General features: G+C 37.2%; 2 protein-coding genes across 2 annotated transcripts in view; both read right to left on the bottom strand.

Moving 5' to 3' along the window:
* Window positions 1-5,398, bottom strand: part of LOC108575347 (cytochrome P450 4c3-like) — an 11,890-nt gene extending 6,492 nt beyond the window's left edge. The window contains exons 1-2 of the mRNA XM_017938115.1: window positions 4,573-5,398; window positions 486-683 (exon numbers count right to left, since the gene is read on the bottom strand). Coding sequence (XP_017793604.1) covers window positions 486-683; window positions 4,573-4,759 — 385 coding nt within the window. The 5' untranslated portion in view covers window positions 4,760-5,398. The remainder of the gene's footprint in view (window positions 1-485; window positions 684-4,572) is intronic.
* A 13,771-nt stretch (window positions 5,399-19,169) lies between these two features.
* The window catches only part of LOC108575332, a 1,608-nt gene continuing 1,467 nt past the window's right edge, over window positions 19,170-19,310 (bottom strand). The window contains exon 4 of the mRNA XM_017938097.1: window positions 19,170-19,306. Within this exon, the coding sequence (XP_017793586.1) occupies window positions 19,170-19,306 (137 nt within the window). The remainder of the gene's footprint in view (window positions 19,307-19,310) is intronic.

Here is a 19,310-nt window from a genome sequence, read left to right as displayed (position 1 = left end):
CCGATTCGATCTGGTCGCCGATTTCTTTTCCTTCGATGGAGAACAGACTTCTTTGTGTTCCTCGGTTCACGCGAATTTGATTTTCTGGATGTCGATTTCGAGGGATAGAAATGTTTTTATTTTGACAAATTTCTTTATTTTTTCGCGCCTACCACTGATAAGTGACAATTACTTGCTATTCGTTCGTTTTCTAAATACATTTCACAGTTTCCAATATTGGTCAGTACAATATAGAGACGAGCAAGTGAAATGAGTAAATTTGTGAATTAATGAGTGAATTAATTTTGAACAATTTCAATTATTCAGATTTGTGGTACAAGTGGTGTAATACGTGGAATTTGCTATTTTAGTCGTCACCATTATTCGTAAAAAGTAAAAGTGAATGATAAATTTAAGAGTCTTGCTTGGAATTCCATTTCTTACAATTCAGCTCATTATTTTTAATCGTTGAAAAAGGAACAAAGTTTCATGTTCATTGTACTCACCACTGCTGGTCAGCAAACCCTCACCAAGCCAAGGTTGCAAATACCCGTATTCCAAACTTTTATCGATGTGAATGCTGCTGCTTAGCAATGGTTGTACCGCTTCTGCCTTGTAAAGGAAGATGAAAGGCCTCATGCCTACCCAAACCAAGTACATATCCCCTAACTCTCTTCCCCATTTGATCATCCTCTTGAAGGATTCTGTAACATAGAAAGATATTCTCTTCTTTAATCCAGAATACGATAGATAAACTATTGTCTGATAAAGGTTGCTCAATATTAGATCATTTCTGAACAATTCCTGGTATTTCCCATAAATTTCTAATCAAAGCAAAATTAACACGAGACGAGCTTTTTTAGCTTTTCTTTTTTGAAATATTAGCCGATATAAATGGGTGCATTTTCTCGAGTATTGTACTCGAGTATGTACAGTTTCGATGAACTGTAACGAGAAGTGGAGGTTCGTAGGAACGGAACAAAGGAAGAATTCAGAAAAGTTTCACGAGAAATATTGCTATCTGATTGAGGACGAGGTTCGTACGAACGCAGAATTCCTAAAGTTCTGTACGATCGTCTATATCTCTCGATATGACTTCCGGCGGTCGTCGACCCGAGGCAGCATCGTACAGAAATAGGCCTTTTGCAGCTATCATCATGACCAATCGTCATTATTGCTATATCTCTAGGCTTGATTCGCTCTCGCAACGTCTGTTAGTCGTAGAGAATGAAAGGCGAAATGACGAAGAAAGAGAAGAGGTAGATAGGGTAAGAGAAGATAGAGCGAGAAGAACGTGACATGTTGGGTATCTAGCTGAAGAGAAGTGGCTTTGACCGGACATTGACCGGTAAAAATGGCAACGTGCATGTTTGCAACACGAGGTCATTGAGTAGTAATGGCTTGCAACAAAAAGAACAGACACTTTGTTGTGGACCTTGGCGAGCAATGAGACGCTTGGCGTCCTTCAGATAGTGATGAATCTTTGTCTCTTTGTATTACACATTTATTTCAACATGCCACTCTACCACCGCTCACTTTTCACTCTACTTACTTTCGAAGATGACTACCTACCGTTTGCCGTTCAACATCGATCCCAGAATCGACTGTATTCTACTTTTCCTTCGAAATCAATTTTTCGTCGTCTGAAAGTATTCTGAGTCGAGTACGATAAAGAATCGACCGAGACTATATGTTACCTCTGTATTACGTATCGGGATGAAGAATCGACTGTGACTATATCCTACTTTCCTTTCAAATTCAATTTTTTATCCTCTGAAAGTATTCTGAGTCGAATACGATAAAGAATCGACCGAGACTATATCTCACTTTTCTTTATTATAGAGAAATGTCTATACACAGGGTGTCTTATTTGTCATAAAGTCTTGGTTAATATGTTCGAAAGGAAAACGAGAATTCTGCATGCAGAACGTAAATTTTATTTGCATATCGTACGTTTTTAAATATATAGGTAGTACTTACAGTCAAATATAGCCACGTGAAATTTTTCATCGTCCGAAAGTATTCCTCGTGGAGTACGAGGAATGAATGTCGGGGCAACGAGATGCAGAAAGCAAACAAAATACGTAACGTATCTGACTTAATAAAACACGAATATGTGCAAGTAGCTACTTTTTGTCTCCGCTATAAATGTTTTATTCAAAAGTTATAAGAACAAATCCTGCACAAGGTAGATACGTATACGTATCCACGTATTCTATAGCCTGAACCGAACTATATACAATTTACGACGATATTGTACCATTTGAAGGAAAACAAATTTCAGACTGTGAAATATCATAGACAATTATGTATCACTTATATTTATTACCTATCTATTACCTATTAATTTGCCTTACGTACAAGATTACCTATTCGCGGTTGCATAACATATTTGACATATGTAAATGAAAGGTATGCAAAAAAGATGGCTTAAACGATTCCTGTTAAAATGTAGACACTTGTAAGTCAAACGGATTTCTTCAAATTCCTCTTATTCGAGGCACGTGTAATTGCATACAATTACACGCTATCATAGGCGTTATTTAGGCCGCGAACGACCTCGACCCGCTTCTTTTTTCGTCTGGTTACACGCGACGGGTTAACGATTATCTTCAGCATACACAGCACCGAGGTGGATAAATCCTCCTTTCCTTCTCTCCCTCTTCTTCGCTTCTCTCCCCAATGGGATTCTCTCTCCCGCGAGTGCATTCGCGTGCGATTTCTGTTCGCCTTTCATATCTGGAGCAACCGAATTAAACATCGTTTCCCAAACATCGAACTTTATCGTCTCGACGATTAACGCATTCGATATACGTTGAACGAACGAAACGCGTACGCGAAACCAAATCGAGAGGAACATTGATTTGCTTGCAAATACTACTCTCTTCGTACCGTTTTCCTTTTTTGCTTTTTATTAACGTGTAACTAGATATTGTTCGTAAACATTTGATTGGAAAAAAAAAAAGAGAACAATCTTCACTTTGTTGCTGTAAAGTGTGTACGTATTCACAATAAGATAATTGGAGATACGGTATTTATATGTTTAAAGGCCCGACTTTAATCGTTGTTGTGGAAATAAATACTTTATTCGACGATAATTGGAAGAAGTTTCGATCGGTGACAATTCCTCCTGTTCAGATTGAATTAATTGAAATTTCACGAACGTTTATCGCGAGTTTGAAGTGCATGAAACGTTGGAGAGGTAGCTATCGCGCAATCTAGCTATCACCGGTTTTACCTTATATTAGTTTACCTGTCGTTTATAGTTCGAAATGCTGATTAAGAGCTCGTGTTCGGAATATCGATGCATCTGGTTGCATGTTGGCTCATTTGAATTTCTTTAATGTCAGGGTTATCGTTATCTCGTACCAATTTGGAAATAAAAGCACGTGAATACAGGGGTTACGTATGCTCGGTGAAGTTTCACGTATGTCTCGACGATATCTCTCGCGTATTTTCGAGGAGATTTTTTTACGAGCGCGACAGGACGTCTGATACGTCGAAAAAGGATTGCTGAAATTACGAAATGCAGTATTAAAATGGATCGTTGAATTTTTAACCGATCGCCGGATTTCGATAGCGAAGCGTATCGATAAGAATGAACTCAGATAAAATTGTTAATGTGTGAAAATCAAGACGTGAATATTTGATTAGCTTTATCGTCAATTAAAGATCTCACGTGCCACGTTTAAAATACAAGATTCGTTTAGCATTTTATACATATATATATAATCAGTGATTACTGTTCTAAAATAGACTCAGGAAATTTTGATATAATAAATTTATGAAATATTCTTTATTTGTAGTTAAACGTTAGTAAATACCAGTGACAGCGTATACTTTGCATTAAAAAGTGGCAATCATAGTGACATTTCACGTTTCAAGTATATCTTAAAAATTATTTTGTTCACGTTTCGAAATGTTTGGTTGAAAAATTATAAACAATTCTTTGGTTTGAAGTCTTTTAAGTGTAACGTGATTTTTAAAGGTTGTTAAAATTGTTTTCAATTATGTCGTCGATAATGTTTTCACATCTTTCAAGTATCTTTGGTATTTGATTTTTGCGTTACGATCGATAGATCGTAACTTGGAGTTACAAAATTCAACGATTTATTGTTGCATTGTAAATCATTTTCCGTCGAATGCAAAGCAATTGGAACGCTAGACGAAGCGAGAGGACTTTATATCGGTTATCAACGCTGGCTAAAATCGGAACTAGCGTAATACTTGATCCGTTGCCTTACGACATTTTTACAGACTGTTCGTGTCCGAATGATTTATTACTTAACCGTCAGAAATGTAGGATGTTGAAGTAGATTATATATTTTGACAGTGTCAAAATTCGTGAAATTAATTTTTGCGCAATAATCTATATCACGAGTGCTATTCGTGTTTGCCACATTCCAACCATAATCTGCGCCACGTGTATGCCTCGATGTTGTAAAGCAACGCATTTAAGAGACCGCTTTCACACTGTGTATAACAACAATTTAATCGAACGTTTTCTTTCACACCGTGTCTGCGCTTCGACTTGAAATTCGCACAATTTTTCACGAAACGCGTATTTAAGAGAAATGGAACAAAATTTCTTACCTTCCGGGTTACAGCATAATTGATAAGCGTTCCCGATTATAGGAATAGCAGGTGGATAAGGCACTTTCCTCAGGGCGTAGAGAAACTTTCCACGTTGCACCAGTAACAGCAAAATTATGGTCATCAAGCACATGGACAGAATCAACGTGAGCCATGATCCTCCGATGGCGAGCATCGCGGAAGACATCTTCGAACGATGCGCGGACTGTCAACCTTTTTTCACGTGCTCCCCTCGGTAGTTTTCACGAACGTCGGTTACAGTTCTCAGTTCATTTCTCCGACGATTCGAATTTTCTATCGAACGATCCTCCAGTCTCTTCACTTCTCTCAGAGAATAGGTTCAAATCGATCACAAATCGTAAGTTCTCCCTTTTTGTACTTTCTCTCGTTTCACTGCGTTTTACTGTTCACTCGGTGGACGATTAAATTTTTCGCGGCAAAAGGTGCGCTACTTCGTTAATGAAGAAAAAGAAAGAAAAAAACAAATCGCTAGAGTGGACACGTGCTTGTTCGTAACAAAGAGCGTAGAAAATCTTCCCACGGTAAAAATATGCTCGATCCTCCGAAGAGAAAAGGAGACAGGGTGTGCGTGTGTGTGTGTGTGTGTGCGTAAGAGAGTGAGTAAGACAGAGAAGAAGGAAATAAAAAGAAAGAGTCACCCCCTAAGGTTCACTTTGACGAACTGAGCAGAAATCGGTGTGACGAATCACAATGTGCCGAAAGAGCGGCTAAGAGGAGAAGGAGGAAGAGGAAGAAGAAGAAGAAGAAGAAGAAGAAGAAGAAGAAGAAATGGTGGAAGAGAAGAGGTTGCCCCGGTCGTGGAATGACTCCCTCTCGGTTATGCCTGCCTGTACGAAAGAGTCGCCCTTATATACTACTGAATGCTCTGTGTACTACACCAACGGCCAGTGGCTAACTTCTCCACCAATAGAAACAAACACGTGGGACGTGTATAGACGTGTGCACACGTGTTTGTGCGTACGTGCCCGAGAGTGTCACGTGTGCGTGTGTATGTGCGTCGAGGTGTCCACCACTTGTATATGTATGGTATTGCATATTTTTTTGTTTGTGCAAAAAAAAAAAAGAAAATTTACATTTGCACGGTCATGCGGGAACGGTTGGTTCATACGGCGCATGAATTTTTCCAATAATATGCGCGTGTTCCGTGCATATTGGTGTCACGGATCGTATTTACGCGGACGATTCACGGGGACACGGATTAGAATTTACGATGAATGAAAATGGGGGAAATTGTGTTGCACATTGTCTGTTACGTTTTTAGGGCTCCGCGTACACACACGTGCGCGCGAATATACATATGTATATGCGTGTATGCAAAAGAGAGTTGACTTGTGATATTTATTTCGTCGTAGCTCTCGATGCAGAGTTTTTTACATTCAAGGATATTTCTCAGGCGGGTGTCTTGTCACGTATCGTGATCTACTTTTTTCCCTCGTTTTGTGCCCGAGAAACCGTTCTGACGTGAATCCGCCTCTCACACTTGTCCCGAAACATCATCGATACGAATGAGAAATTGTTTTTCAAAATAGCTTGGACGGAATGTTGTACGAGGTTTTGTTCGAAGTGTTCGTTGGAGAGAGAGAAAAAATTGCTTATTCAGGAGTGATTAACGGGAGAGACGGATTGTTGTTGGTTCGGGAAAAATACGTCGAGTCGAATGGGTTTCCGGATGAAGAGAGGAAAGCACGAGACGCAAGAGACGATTTACCATTCACACAAAGTTGCATTCATATCGGCTGCGTAACCAGCGTCAAAACAGGGTGTAAATCAACCAAGATATGTGTGTGTGTGTGTGTGTGCTTTTATCGTCGGGAGACACGACGAAATTTCTTTCGGTTGTTTATCACTATCGCACAATGGAGGATTTGTTGCGAAAATTGTTTTGCTAGTTTTGGCGGTGCTTAGTGCACTTGGAAGTGATGTAACGTAATTGTTCGATGGAATTTTGTATGGAAATTCGTGGGAGAATAAAAAATTGTGAAATAAGTCGATTTATGTGGGTGATTTGTTTTATCGTGGTATTTTTATATCGAAACTCTCAATTTGAGAGTTACATGACCTAAATGAGGAACATAAGAAGTTTCCACGGATTTTTAAATAATTTTCGTAGAACATCGTAGGAATGTTAGGTTACAGACAGATTTTGCTTGCAGAGAATTCAAAACTGTAACGATTATATTTTAATAGTAATTGAAAAAACATAAGAAAATAAAAATCTTTTCTATTGGCGCCACTTTCATTTTAATAACATCGTAAGAAGAATTTTGGTTTTTAATTAAGTTTGAAAATTTGAATTTTGACCTGCTTTTTAAATGAAATACTCCACTGTGCGTCAGTTTAATAATTTGCCTAATTCGAAACGTTCTTCCTTCGCGATTTTCTTTTAATCCTGAAATTTTTATTAACTTTAAAATTAAAAAGAAACAAGGACACTTTTTTGGTTTTTAATTAAGGTTAAAAATACGAATTTTCGCCAGCTTTCTAAATTAAACTATTCCACTGTGCACCGGTTGAAACATTCACGTTACACAAAGGGCAAGTCGTAATCGCGTTTTTCAGATTCGAAAGCTGCGCATCTTGGATGCTACGAAGAGTAGAAAGCTAATTTTTCATACTTGCAAACATTTCGATTAAACCCACACTGTACGTTAGATAATGATTTTCGTCACTCTGAAACATAGACGAAACTTTTAACGATACCGCATATTCAGCAGTTTTTTTGTCACTCTATTCAAATACATTCGAAACTGTAACGATGAACGAATACATTTAATCGTCGCGATTTACGTCACAGGTAGTTGGCTATGATTTATCGTCGATTGCAAATTCAACAAGGTAATAGCAGGATCGAAGCCGCAACTGACGAGAAGCACAGAGTCGAACGGTGTTCGTTAGGTTTCGTTGCTCGTTCGTAAATTCGAAACATGGTGAAAATATCGTTGGATCGCTACCTGTCAACACACCGAACAAGGTTTTTTTCACCTTGGTGAGGTGTCGACTGGTAAGGAGCGGCCTGGTAATTGCGATTTCGAGCTCGATTCTCTTGTTGAACTTGCTTTGAAGATCAACGTATACACAGTGATTCACTCGTCGAGAGCCACGAATCCGATTTGATTAAATACATGTCAGAAGAATTATTACGTCAAGCTGCGAGATTCCCTTTGATTTTGATATTTTTATTAATCAACGGTGGAGAAAATTTGGCAAACGATGCACGAAGTCGTTGATATTCGTGAATGTCTAGGGAGAGAATTAATAAAAATTTTAGAGCTGAATGGAGGAAATTTTACTGGAAATTTTAATGGAAGAACGATACGAAATTTTTGTTCTAAATCGTGAATTAAGGGGAATAAATGGTTTTCATGTAAAAGTAATTATACATGTATATAATCATTTTCGCCAAGAAGTCGTTCAATACTCGTTAGAGACTGTTGTCTATATTGCCGATTCGCTATCAAGTTCGATAATAATTGATTATGTAATTTGGCAGTTAATGTACTTAGTATACGTGTACACGTGGTTAACTAGCGTACATTCTATCGTTTCATTTCCTCGATAGGATTCTTGGAAAGAAGAAAATTCATACTCAAGTAGAATTAAACGATTTATTTCTCTTTTTATATATCAGTTGGAGGAAGTACAGAATTCATTGTTGGCCTTATCGTGACTGTGAAAATATGATTGTTTAAATCTGATTAAATTTTGTGATTGTCAGTTAGTTGGAAATTTTTAAGTACTTCTGAGAACGGGAACGTAATAAAATTCCAAGGACTATTAACGGAGAACACTATTAACTTTTTGCTTTAACCTATTAACGTGTACAGTTAACTTTTTCAAGTTTTTGAAATTCTTTTCATGGGACATTGTCGCTCTTTCGTATTGCCGTATATTCAAATTACCCGCCATTTTTAATTCTCTCATATCACAGTTATACATGATGAATGTATTTTGTAGGAAAATGGAAATATTTTATACGTTGTATTTGAGGTTTGTAAAAAATTAATTTTCTACGAATTAACAGTTTTACTTGTCAAGTTTCATCTCTGTTCGAATTTGTCTAAAATTAGCAATAGCTTGGAGAAGGATTAAATATGGATGATTTGTGCAGTGTCCATCTCAATATGAAATAACGAATTGGTTAAGAATACGAAAGGCAAGCAGATGGCACGTAGAAGGTAAAAGATTGTGGATCATGGAAATGCATTCTTTGGACGGTGTTTGAAACGCCTGTTAGCATCTGAATGAACTGTGTCCTTCTATTAGATGTCATCAATGCACATCACATCAATACGCGATGTGTGCGTCTTCGCGCCTTTCTTTCTTTTGTTCTTCAAATGAAAAGTTGCATGGGTGCGAACGATCGAGCGATAAATTGGTGAAACTCGTTGGAAAAACACCTGTTTCGCTGCGGACGTGTTACCTTGAAACGATGAATTAAGCAAAATTTCAAAGAGTAACCACACGAGAAATTTAGTAATAAATGTATCTAGAAAGTAAATTTTAGTTTATTTTAAGCAAATTGCAGAGAAATTTTAGCGAAGATGATGCTTAACGGACGAAACTTTTAAATTTGTAAAATTAGAATATGAATGATTTAATTTCGGAAAATTGAAATATAAATGATTTTAATTCGGAAAATCGAAATATAAATGATTTTAATTCGGAAAATTGAAATATAAACGATTTAATTCTAGAAAATTGAAATATAAATGATTTAATTTTAGAAAGCACAAATATTGAATTATTCTCATAAGAGAAATTGCTAATTTTAGACAAATGCTAGCAGAAGTCAAACTTAACGAATGAAATTTTTTATTGAAAAAATTAATTCCTAGAAATTTCAAATATATACTGTGCAAAATATTTTTACGCTCTTAACGAAATACGTTCGTCGTTAATACAAGAGAACTCAAACTGGCGGTTAATTTGAAACAAACGAATACATGTATACATATACATACATATTCAATAAACACATCGAAACATTTTTCTTCTCATAGAGACAGATGATCGGTGTTCCGTTATTCGGATGCAAACGTGCTATGACAATGAATAGAAAGCGCGTCAGTTCGTCGAACTTGTCACAACAAAAAGCACGACGTGCTAGGAGAACGATAAAACGTGCATCTTATCAACGCGAGATCACGTGCACTATGCACCGGACTTTGAAGAAAAGCCGGGAAACATTTGAATCCCATTAGAAAAGAAGCTTTTAAACGAAGAACCGCTGTGGCGGCGGCTGCTTTAAACAAATTCAACTCTTCACCTCGTCCTTTTCATTTTCACCTTTTGTTGACCGTAATATAGTTCAAATTATACCAACATACATACAATCTCACGAAAAAACAAACACACACACACATTCGACAAAAATTTCTCAAACTTAATTTTCATCTCGAAAATTTTCCATCGAACTTTTCCCACACAACGTGCACACGTTTCGCCGAGCGAAACTACTTGGGTTTCTCGTCTTTTTCGGATCAATTTTGCCAACGTCTGAATTCAAGATAGCAGAGATGGTTTCTTCGTTTCGCGGTTCGCTTTTTTATCAGGATCGAAAAAGGAGAAAAACGACTTTTAAGTGTCGAGCATCGCTACCGATTAGATAGAATCGAAGTCAGATCCTGGATGGAAGAGAAACGGTGAGAAAGAGAGGGAATGAGATGTGGACGAAAACTGGTTCGGTGAAGAGACAATCACCGGTGGCGGTGATTCGCGAATTGCACGCCTGTGCGCGTGTGTACACATATGTATACGTGCACACGTCGGTATTTTCGAAACGAGCGTGGTTCCACGTGCCTGACCTCAGCTCCCTGATCTTCCGCGAGTTAGCAAACAAGTGACCTTCTATTACGCAATACTACGTGTATCCACGTGTAACGCAATCTAGTCGGAACAGGAAAAACTCCGATTGCACCCGGAACGGAATCCCGAAGAGAAGAACGATATCATTGGAAACCGCCGCGGACCTATCACATTTACATTTCTCTCGCCGCCGCCGCCTCCGGGCTCCTTCCATTATGTCGACTTGAGTTTGTTTTTCTTCTTTTTCCCTCTTTTCTCATCTCTCGCCAATTTGAATTCTTTGACGAATGCAACTACGTTTCACGATTCCGAGTTATATCCTTCTTTTCTTTTATTCTCTCTTTCCAGACTCGATGTTTCGTGTTTAGCGCGCTTGTATCGCGGCGTTTAGGTATAAACAATGTTATCTTCGAGGATTGATGCACGTGTCTGGGATTTTTGCGTCGCGGTGTTCTCTTTATGATACGTTTCGCGAATAGAGTGTATTCCGAGGGGAATTTTATTTTGGCGTCTTCAGAATGATGGGTCCTTGGATGAAATTGCGATATTTGACACTTTTTATTTTTAATTGTTAGTAATTTGTTTTCTTTTTAATTGTATTTTTAGTTTGATTGTTTTACTTGCTGTGCTTTGGGTACTTAAAAATTGTCGATCGTGTATCGAGTTATTTACACCTTTGTCTATCGTAAATGCATTAATTATAACGAACAGACGTTTTTATTTTCATTGAGAAGAATAGAAATTTCATTCTCTTGAATTTAAAGTTTAGTTTATCTTAAAGTATATTTTCTTACAAATTACGATGTCTGAAATGTGGCGCTGTGAAGCACTATTCGCTGACTTTAGAAACGAGTTAACCCTCTGAATTCGCCACTGAACAATTGTACGTTTTTATAAAGTTAAAAATGATCATATTATTTAAATTATAAATTTAACGCACTGTTCTGCCGAAAAATAACGATTTTACGTTTAACAAATATTCAAAATGAAAAGTCCATTCGTACAAAAAAATTGCAAATTAATTGCAGATAGAATTTTGCACCACCTGATACACACGTGTGTCCCTCTAAGTACAATCGAAAGACGTCGTGATAAAACGGTGACAATTAAAGGAACACCACGAACATCGACTGCCATAATTAATTTCCATATACACCGGTGAATTTTCGTGGTATACAGCATCGGTTAATTCGCGTGTACAGACCTGTAACAGAGTGTACAGAATCGATCGAGTTTATTTTCGGCCAGCTTTCTTCCAGCCGTACGAATTCCAAGAACGGTTGCATTCATTAAAAAGCTGGCTTCGAAGCTGAATGTGGGTCCTACGATCATTCGTTCACGTGTCTGAACTTACAAGGACGAAGTCTCGATTCGTTTCGGTTACACCAGACTGGTCTGCCACGCGAGCCTCGCTCCACGGTGCTCGTATACAAGACGAATATCGATGATGCACGCTGAAATTATGTCACACCCCGCGCGCTTATCTAACATCGTATCCACGATTCACTTTCAAACTGTATCACCGCGGTCGCACTTGTTTCTTTCTCTCCTCGCTATTCCTGCGTAACCTTGAACTTTTATAGCAGACTGCCTGCTAATCGCTGGACGTCTATTTTCGACCGCGCAATTATTATCGAAAGCGGGAGAAAGTGCTTTTCGGTTGAGATTACAGATTGTTTTAGAAAGTTCGTCGAATAGCCGTTTCGCTAAATAAACGGGGGGAAAAAATAGTACGCGCGGATTGAAGTTTGATTCGTCTGCGTGTGTGTAGTGAGTTGTGTTAGATTTGGAGAAATTGAAATTTCACTTGGAATCTGATTCGAAGTAATTGTACGTAGAGATGGACGAGAATTTTTCAAATTTGTGGGATCTGTTGACAGTCTTTGGTGATTAAAGTTTGGAAAATTTTAGGTTCCTAGCTGAAACCGTTTTCGAGGTATTTAATGCTAACTTTTTGACAAATTGAACGAAATATTTTGGCTGTATTTAACGTTTTATTTACTGTTAACAAATGCTGGACTTTCAAACGCTGATTCACATAAATTCTAAAAAAAATTCCAATTCCTGTGGAACTTTTTCTTTAAAAAACACGGTTTTCAAAAAGATGCAGAGATTCCGGGATCATCGAAGAAAGAAAAAAATAAAGTTTCGTCGTGATGTAAGTTGCTCGACGCCGTGCAAACGCCTCCTCGACCACAGACACTCGCACGCTCGATAGTGTTGAATTTTTTAACCGTACGACAAAAGGTCGATGGTTTAATGTGCTTGGAAAAAATTTCACGAGAGATCCTGAAATTCGGGACGAAAAACTGGGTGTAAATGGAATATCAAATGGAGAAAGAAAGAAAGAAAAAACGTGAGAGAACGAAGACAAAGAGAAAGAGAGGAGGAGGAGAGACACTCGAGTTTATAGATTTATCTAAAAACAGGCGAAGGTGCGACGGATTGGAATTTCTTTGGTGTCTCAGGCATCGAGGGTTGTCGCCCTGAAATGGTCGGCACGTGTAACCCTCCGCCGTCCTTGAGGTCTTTAGACGTCCGCTAAGAACATAGGAGATTCTCACAATTCTTCCTGATTCATCAGGTAGAGCTCTCCCCCTTCGTATGAGCCCTTCTAGAATATTCTGCTAGGGTAGATCGTACTCACGATACACGTAGACGTCTGATGACTCATCCTATCGATTTCTACGAATTTTTTCAGACGATCACTCGAAGCAATTATTGGTAAAAAAAAATTTATACATATGTGAACATGGAGAAATGAGGGAAATTTTTTGATGTTCTTTTTTCACGTCTTATTAAATGGTTTCTTTTAAATTGTTTAAAAAGTGATCACTGTTTTTTTTCTATACGTACAAAGTAGACGTTTCAACAGAGATTACTACATGGGGTTAAAGGAGTAGAGAAAATTGAAATATTAATATGTACTTGTAACGCGATAACGATATAAAACATTACGAGCGAGGAAAGATCATCGTTTGTGTGACCCGAAATTGTGCTCACACACGAATTCGCTTTCTCGATGAAATTGATAAGGTATCTGTTCTATGTTCCGCTGGTAATCTTTCTTCTTGATAATAACACAAACGCCTGCTACATATGTATATCGTTCCTCGTGCAGTCATGTGATTTCAAGTACTATTTATCATTCACGTGTAGAACTATGTGTAGAGATAATTTTTGCACTTCTTTTGTTTCTTTCTTTCTTTCTAAGTGCAATTAAGTTAACCGAAATAATTATATTTTCTCTGGTGTGTTAAATTAGAAAAGGGAATAAATAAATTTTGCTTACCTGCGATTTCAACGTGTGAGAAATTCGTGAGATCGATATTATTCTCTTTGAAAAATACCATTCTGTTAATGCACGAGCAAAAAATAATTTTACTTCTTTTTTTTTTTTTTTTTTTTGGTTTTTTAGTTTTAGGATTTTTGATTTTTCGAAAATGAAAGATCGTGGTCTCGTCAAAAATTGATTCATCTGAATCTATTTCATGGGCATATCAAAAAATTGTTACAATTAACAATAATGTTAAACTATGAAATTTATATTTCTAACTGTTATAATGATGTACTAATTATAGCAGTACTGCAGTATTGATAATTATTGATACAATAGCACTTGAATTTAAATAAACAGCACTTTAATTCTTTCAATTCTCGAAATCTGCATACCGTAATAGCATTTTTCACGAAAAGTATTATTACGACACACTTTTAACAGATTTTCCAAACAGAACCGAAAGAACCGAAATTTTTCAGTTTCTTCGTTCCACGTACTTCCCTCAGGCAGTTACGCACTAACGTTCATTAACGTGAAAATCTCGTACGAGATTTGTGTGCGATAAGCCGATTCGAAAAGTACGATCTATCCTCCTGGCTGCGCATATCTGACGTCTACATGTATATTTACATTCTGAAGAGGCACGTGCCGGCCATTCAGCAAGGTGAAATATCTTTTCACACGTGGAATAGGTATATGACATTCACAAACGAGTAATGAAAATCGTTTAATCATTCCCGGGGTATTATTACGCATACGCACTTTATCAGCCGCGTTTGTAGATTTGCGCGATGTGAAAAAACACGATTTATTAAACGAACCTTAAAATCCACGCCGGTCGAGGGGTTTTTTTCCCCTCTTTTATCTCATCGAGCGTCTAATTTGTTTCGTTTCGTCAGTTTCAGAGAGACACCATCTCTCTGAAAATTCTCTATCATCTCCACGGGTGACTGAGATTTCGTAATACGTCTCTCTCGGTAACGTTTTCGCCCCGACTATTTATATTATTACTTAATCCGTACTAAACGAAATTCTATTTGTTACCATTATCTCGTGCCGCTGTCTCCGTTTATCTTCGCGATATGACGTAAAAAGGAAAGAAAGAAGAGTACACGCGTTAGTGGTGTTTCGCGGGGACCGATTTTACCGTATTTTTTATCAGCGTCGTAACACTTTATCGCGAGCGACGTTAATCATGTGTTTATTCCTGTATAAAATGAGCTTATTTTTACGTATCCAGGACATTGTAGGATTCGTCGAAGATAGGAAAATCTTTGAAATCTCGAACATCGAACGATAAATTTCTTTAGGCTTGAAAACTTTTGAACGTTTCAAAAGAATTGTCTAGTCGCGAGTGTTCGTAGCAGTTGGAACCGCAAGATTCATGTACAGGGTGTCCCGATTGTTTTGGATCAAACTTTGTCAGTATATTCTATAAGTAAGAAGAAAATGTTATATGAACATAGGTCGTTTGACTCTTCGTTAAGAAGTTATAGCAATAATAATACCAAATAAGGAAGAAATGGTATGTGGGGTTAGGTTATAAAATAGAAATAGTTGAGGGATATGTGCATTTAGTCTGTTTTGTGCAATTATCTGAAGTCGTTAGAGGTGTGGAATCTAACTTTTACCAATGCAAATCTTTTCTGGTATCGTAGAGCAACCGCAAATCCGTTACAATTCCTTCGTATTTTCGCTGTAACTTTTCGACGAAGCTTCGAACGACCTATGTTCGTATGACATTTTCTTCTCGCATACACTCGTAGAACCTACTGGCGAAGTTTGGTCGAAAAAAGTTGGGAAAAAATTAGGACACCCGGTATGTGTATGTACAATAACACGTGTAACGGAAGGAAGGTTTGCTACCGTTAGCAGAGCATAAGAATGACAGGGAACCGAGTGGATCGCGAATCAGATTCGTTTCCGTTAATCGATATCGATCGCGACAGCTGCGCAACCTTGACTTTGAAAATGGAAGGTTGGGCTCGTTTAAAGAAGGCATATCTACCTGGCAGACGACGAATCGACTGTTCGAAAGTCTGTCTGATCTACCTGCGGCTCCCGCTGTGTTTGCTCCCACAGAAGTGGGGGTGCACGTGGGCTACCAGGGACCACCCATTCCGTCCCCTCGACACGTGTATGACCTTGACTTTGACCTCCACCGTCCACGAGTATCTACCCCCGAAAGCGAGGGTCGATGTATCTCTACCTCGGGAGAGACGTCGTTCCTCTTCCTCTCTTTTTCCTCGTATTTTTTTTCCAGGAAGAAGGATCACTTCCTTCACGGAGGATTCCGCGGCCAAAGAGGAGCTGCAGGAAAGGAACTCCTGCTACGTACAATACGTATTTAGATAAGCTGATCTTGATGAGAAACGGCTGTCGCTACTGAGGCGGCTCGTGTATACTTGACCAATTGACCGCGAGATAATTCACTTATTGTTGTCAGATAGGATAATTTCTAAGGTTCGTACCGATGATTCTTGAATAATAGAATATCAATTCTTCTTCTTTTTTTTTTCTTCTTCTTCTTTGGAGACACGTGTCGAATATGCGTGTTGTACTTTTCCAAACTCACTTTGAACGTGCTTGAAGGAAATTTACATACAGGGTGTCCCAGTTTTTTCCGCAAAATCCTGTTTTTCAAGCCGGTTATGTAAAAGTATATGGGTTTCTTTTTGTAGAACTTTTGTTAGATGCTTGTTTCAGTATGTTTCCAGTGTCTAGTTTAGTAGCAACATGTAAATACCGAATACAATTGCTCGTTGTAAATATGTAACTGTTTCGCAAGTGCAAAATATTTATATAGTGAAGTAGTTGAAGTGCTTAGTCAGAGACACATTTTAGTGTTTTCTTCGTTATCACACTTTGCTTGAAATACTGTGATATAATATGTACTTACATATATAGTGTAATTCGTTTTTAGTCTGAAGAATCTTTAATTGTTTGTACAATTTGTTGACAGTTATTGTGGTTACAAAAGTTTTGCTCAAACTCAATCTTTTATACCGTAATTATTTATGCTATTCATATTTTTTTAATTCTTTTTTTAGAAGTATAAATGGCTCGTTTATTTAACAACAATTTGAACACTTAACGTATGTTTTTTATAGCAATGTAGTAACATGTGATTTATTGCATATGATTACTGAGTAATTACTGTTTTAACTTACTAGTTAGGAGAAGTGTAATAAAAATGTATGGTTTCAAAGTCGATGACATTAAGATCTTAATACATCAAGATTACACCTTAAATAAAACTTTCCTAGTTTAAAAAGAATTATTAAAAACGATAATTTGTAAACTTTCATAGTTAAAATATCTAGTTTTAGTAAGCTTTTGTATTTAAAATGTTTATTTATATAAAAAAAATCGTTTGTTTTTATAGCACTTTAGTTATTGTTAATACATCTACAAACGTTGCCAAATGAAATTACTCAAAATTATGGGTATGCATTTTTTGAGACATTTTTAATCATTTTCCAGGAAAAATGTAAATCAATGTAATCACGGAATTATTTTAAATAGGTATAAATTAAAAACGGTACGTGTATTCGTTGAAATTATTCGCCATGCAGAAACAGTTGCATCACTATTTTTCACATTAACCTGGAAGAATTTGTTTCGCATTTTGCACATTAGCCTGCATAATTTTATTTCGCATTTTGCACATTAGCCTACAAATACTTATTCGGAAGAATTTAAACAATTTTATTTGCACAATAGCCTGCAAATATTTAGAAGAATTTAAACAACTTTATTTACACAATAGCCTGCAAATATTTAAAAGAGAATTTAATAACTTAAACAATTTTAAGCCAACGATCACGGTAAATAAATATTTCTTTTCTTTATCGTCACATTCTGTTATTCACGTGAAACAATCAAGTATCTTCCCAAAATACGTTCCCTTGTTCTCTCGAGACGTGTTGAAAAATTTCGTCCCCTCTGTCGCAATAATATTTTTGCAAACGTGTAAGTAAGGACCAAGACGTCATACTTTTTTTCGAGCACGATTTCGCAATCAACAATCCATATTCAGCCCGTTCAATATTCGATTGCTTTAAAGAGTACTCGAGGACATCGGAACTGTTGTTCCGCTTAAATCTCCAGTTTCGAAATAGGCGATGATAAACCGTGGTTTAATGAGAGCGTGCAAACTTCAAGGAAAAATCAGTCACAAATATAATTTTATCTATTATTGACAGAGAAGAGAATGAATGACCTCTAACGTCATGGAATATTATGGCGTATTACGTATGCAATTAAACAGTTTTACTCTTTTCTCTTGCACTCTGATTCAACGGTTGAATTTTCTTTAACTCGTCGCAAACGATCTATCAGTCGTTTATTTTGAAAGTAGGGCAAGTCCGTTTTTTGTTTTTGTTTTGATTATAGATTGATCGCAGATAAAAAGATCGTATCATGTTCTATCTATTGTTATCGCTTAACTTAAGTTTTTCTCTTCCAAAAATGGACTTGCCCCACTTTGAATGTAAACGGCTGATATATCGATTCTCTTGTGTCTCGGAGAATTGGAATAATTTGGAAATACAAGGATTTTTCGTGGAAAGAAAACAATGTCTCGCCAGTGAGTTGAGTTTGTATGGCAGCCGCCTTTATCGAGCACGTGTCAAGACTAATTACCGCAGATAATTGAATGGCGTATCTGTTACAGATTCACTGACCCATTTTTTAGCTGCACAAACTGGTATAATTATAGTTGACCATTAGCTCGTTACTTATTCTTAATCGTGTTCCTCATTTATTAATAGTTCACGTATTAGTGGATAACAATCGAAGACCTGGCAGAAAGAGGGGTGCAGCTCCGTTTTTGACAGTTTCTTAGTTACGTCGTGTGTTGTAACGTGACAGAAGAGAACGACGACGAGCAGGCTCAAGGATAATTTTATCTTTCGATGTCTACAAAAAATGACAAGATATTTTTTTCCATGTTTGATTGATGAAGCAACGATAAAGGAATAAATTGTGTTCTCTAGTGTGCATAGGTGACAAAATGCATCTGTTTTCTTTTTGTACACTTTGGTGCAAGTCAGGGTAGCTCCAGATTTGAAAAATTGGACAAAAATAGAGAGAAAAACTTGTCGACTCGATAATCACTGCTTATTGTGTGAAAATAGATATTTTTCAATTAGTGGTCTCTTTTTAATGTTGAGTGGAAGCAATAATTTTGTAAATACGTTTCTCTAATTCACTCGAAGTTGGTAAAAATGGAGCTGCAAGGTCCTCAATTTTCGAGAGATTTTGTCTCTTCAAACCCGCTTAACGCATTGTAAGTACGCCGGTAAGATAAAATACACTATATTATTACCAAAGAAAAAATTGTAATAAAATATTAGGTTGTTGCATATGAAATGGCTGATTTGAGAATTTCGTCCTTAAGTAGATAGGATTTCGTCCAATTAGATAGGACTTACTAACTTATTTCAAGCATATCAATTTCAAACTCGAAGCTGGTCCAAATTCCGGATTTTTAAGCTTTGGTGAAACTTTTTAATAAAGAGCGGTAATCGTCGCTGCAGCAACAGACAGCGATTAATCGGTGCTCTTTGCAGCTATTCGCATGCAAAAATCGACAATCCGCCAGTTTGCATTGATAGGGTAAATCGTGAGA

The sequence above is a fragment of the Habropoda laboriosa genome, unplaced genomic scaffold (assembly GCF_001263275.1).
Source record: "Habropoda laboriosa isolate 0110345459 unplaced genomic scaffold, ASM126327v1 scaffold143, whole genome shotgun sequence".
Taxonomy (NCBI): domain Eukaryota; kingdom Metazoa; phylum Arthropoda; class Insecta; order Hymenoptera; family Apidae; genus Habropoda; species Habropoda laboriosa.
This window is presented reverse-complemented; position numbering and strand designations above follow the sequence as displayed.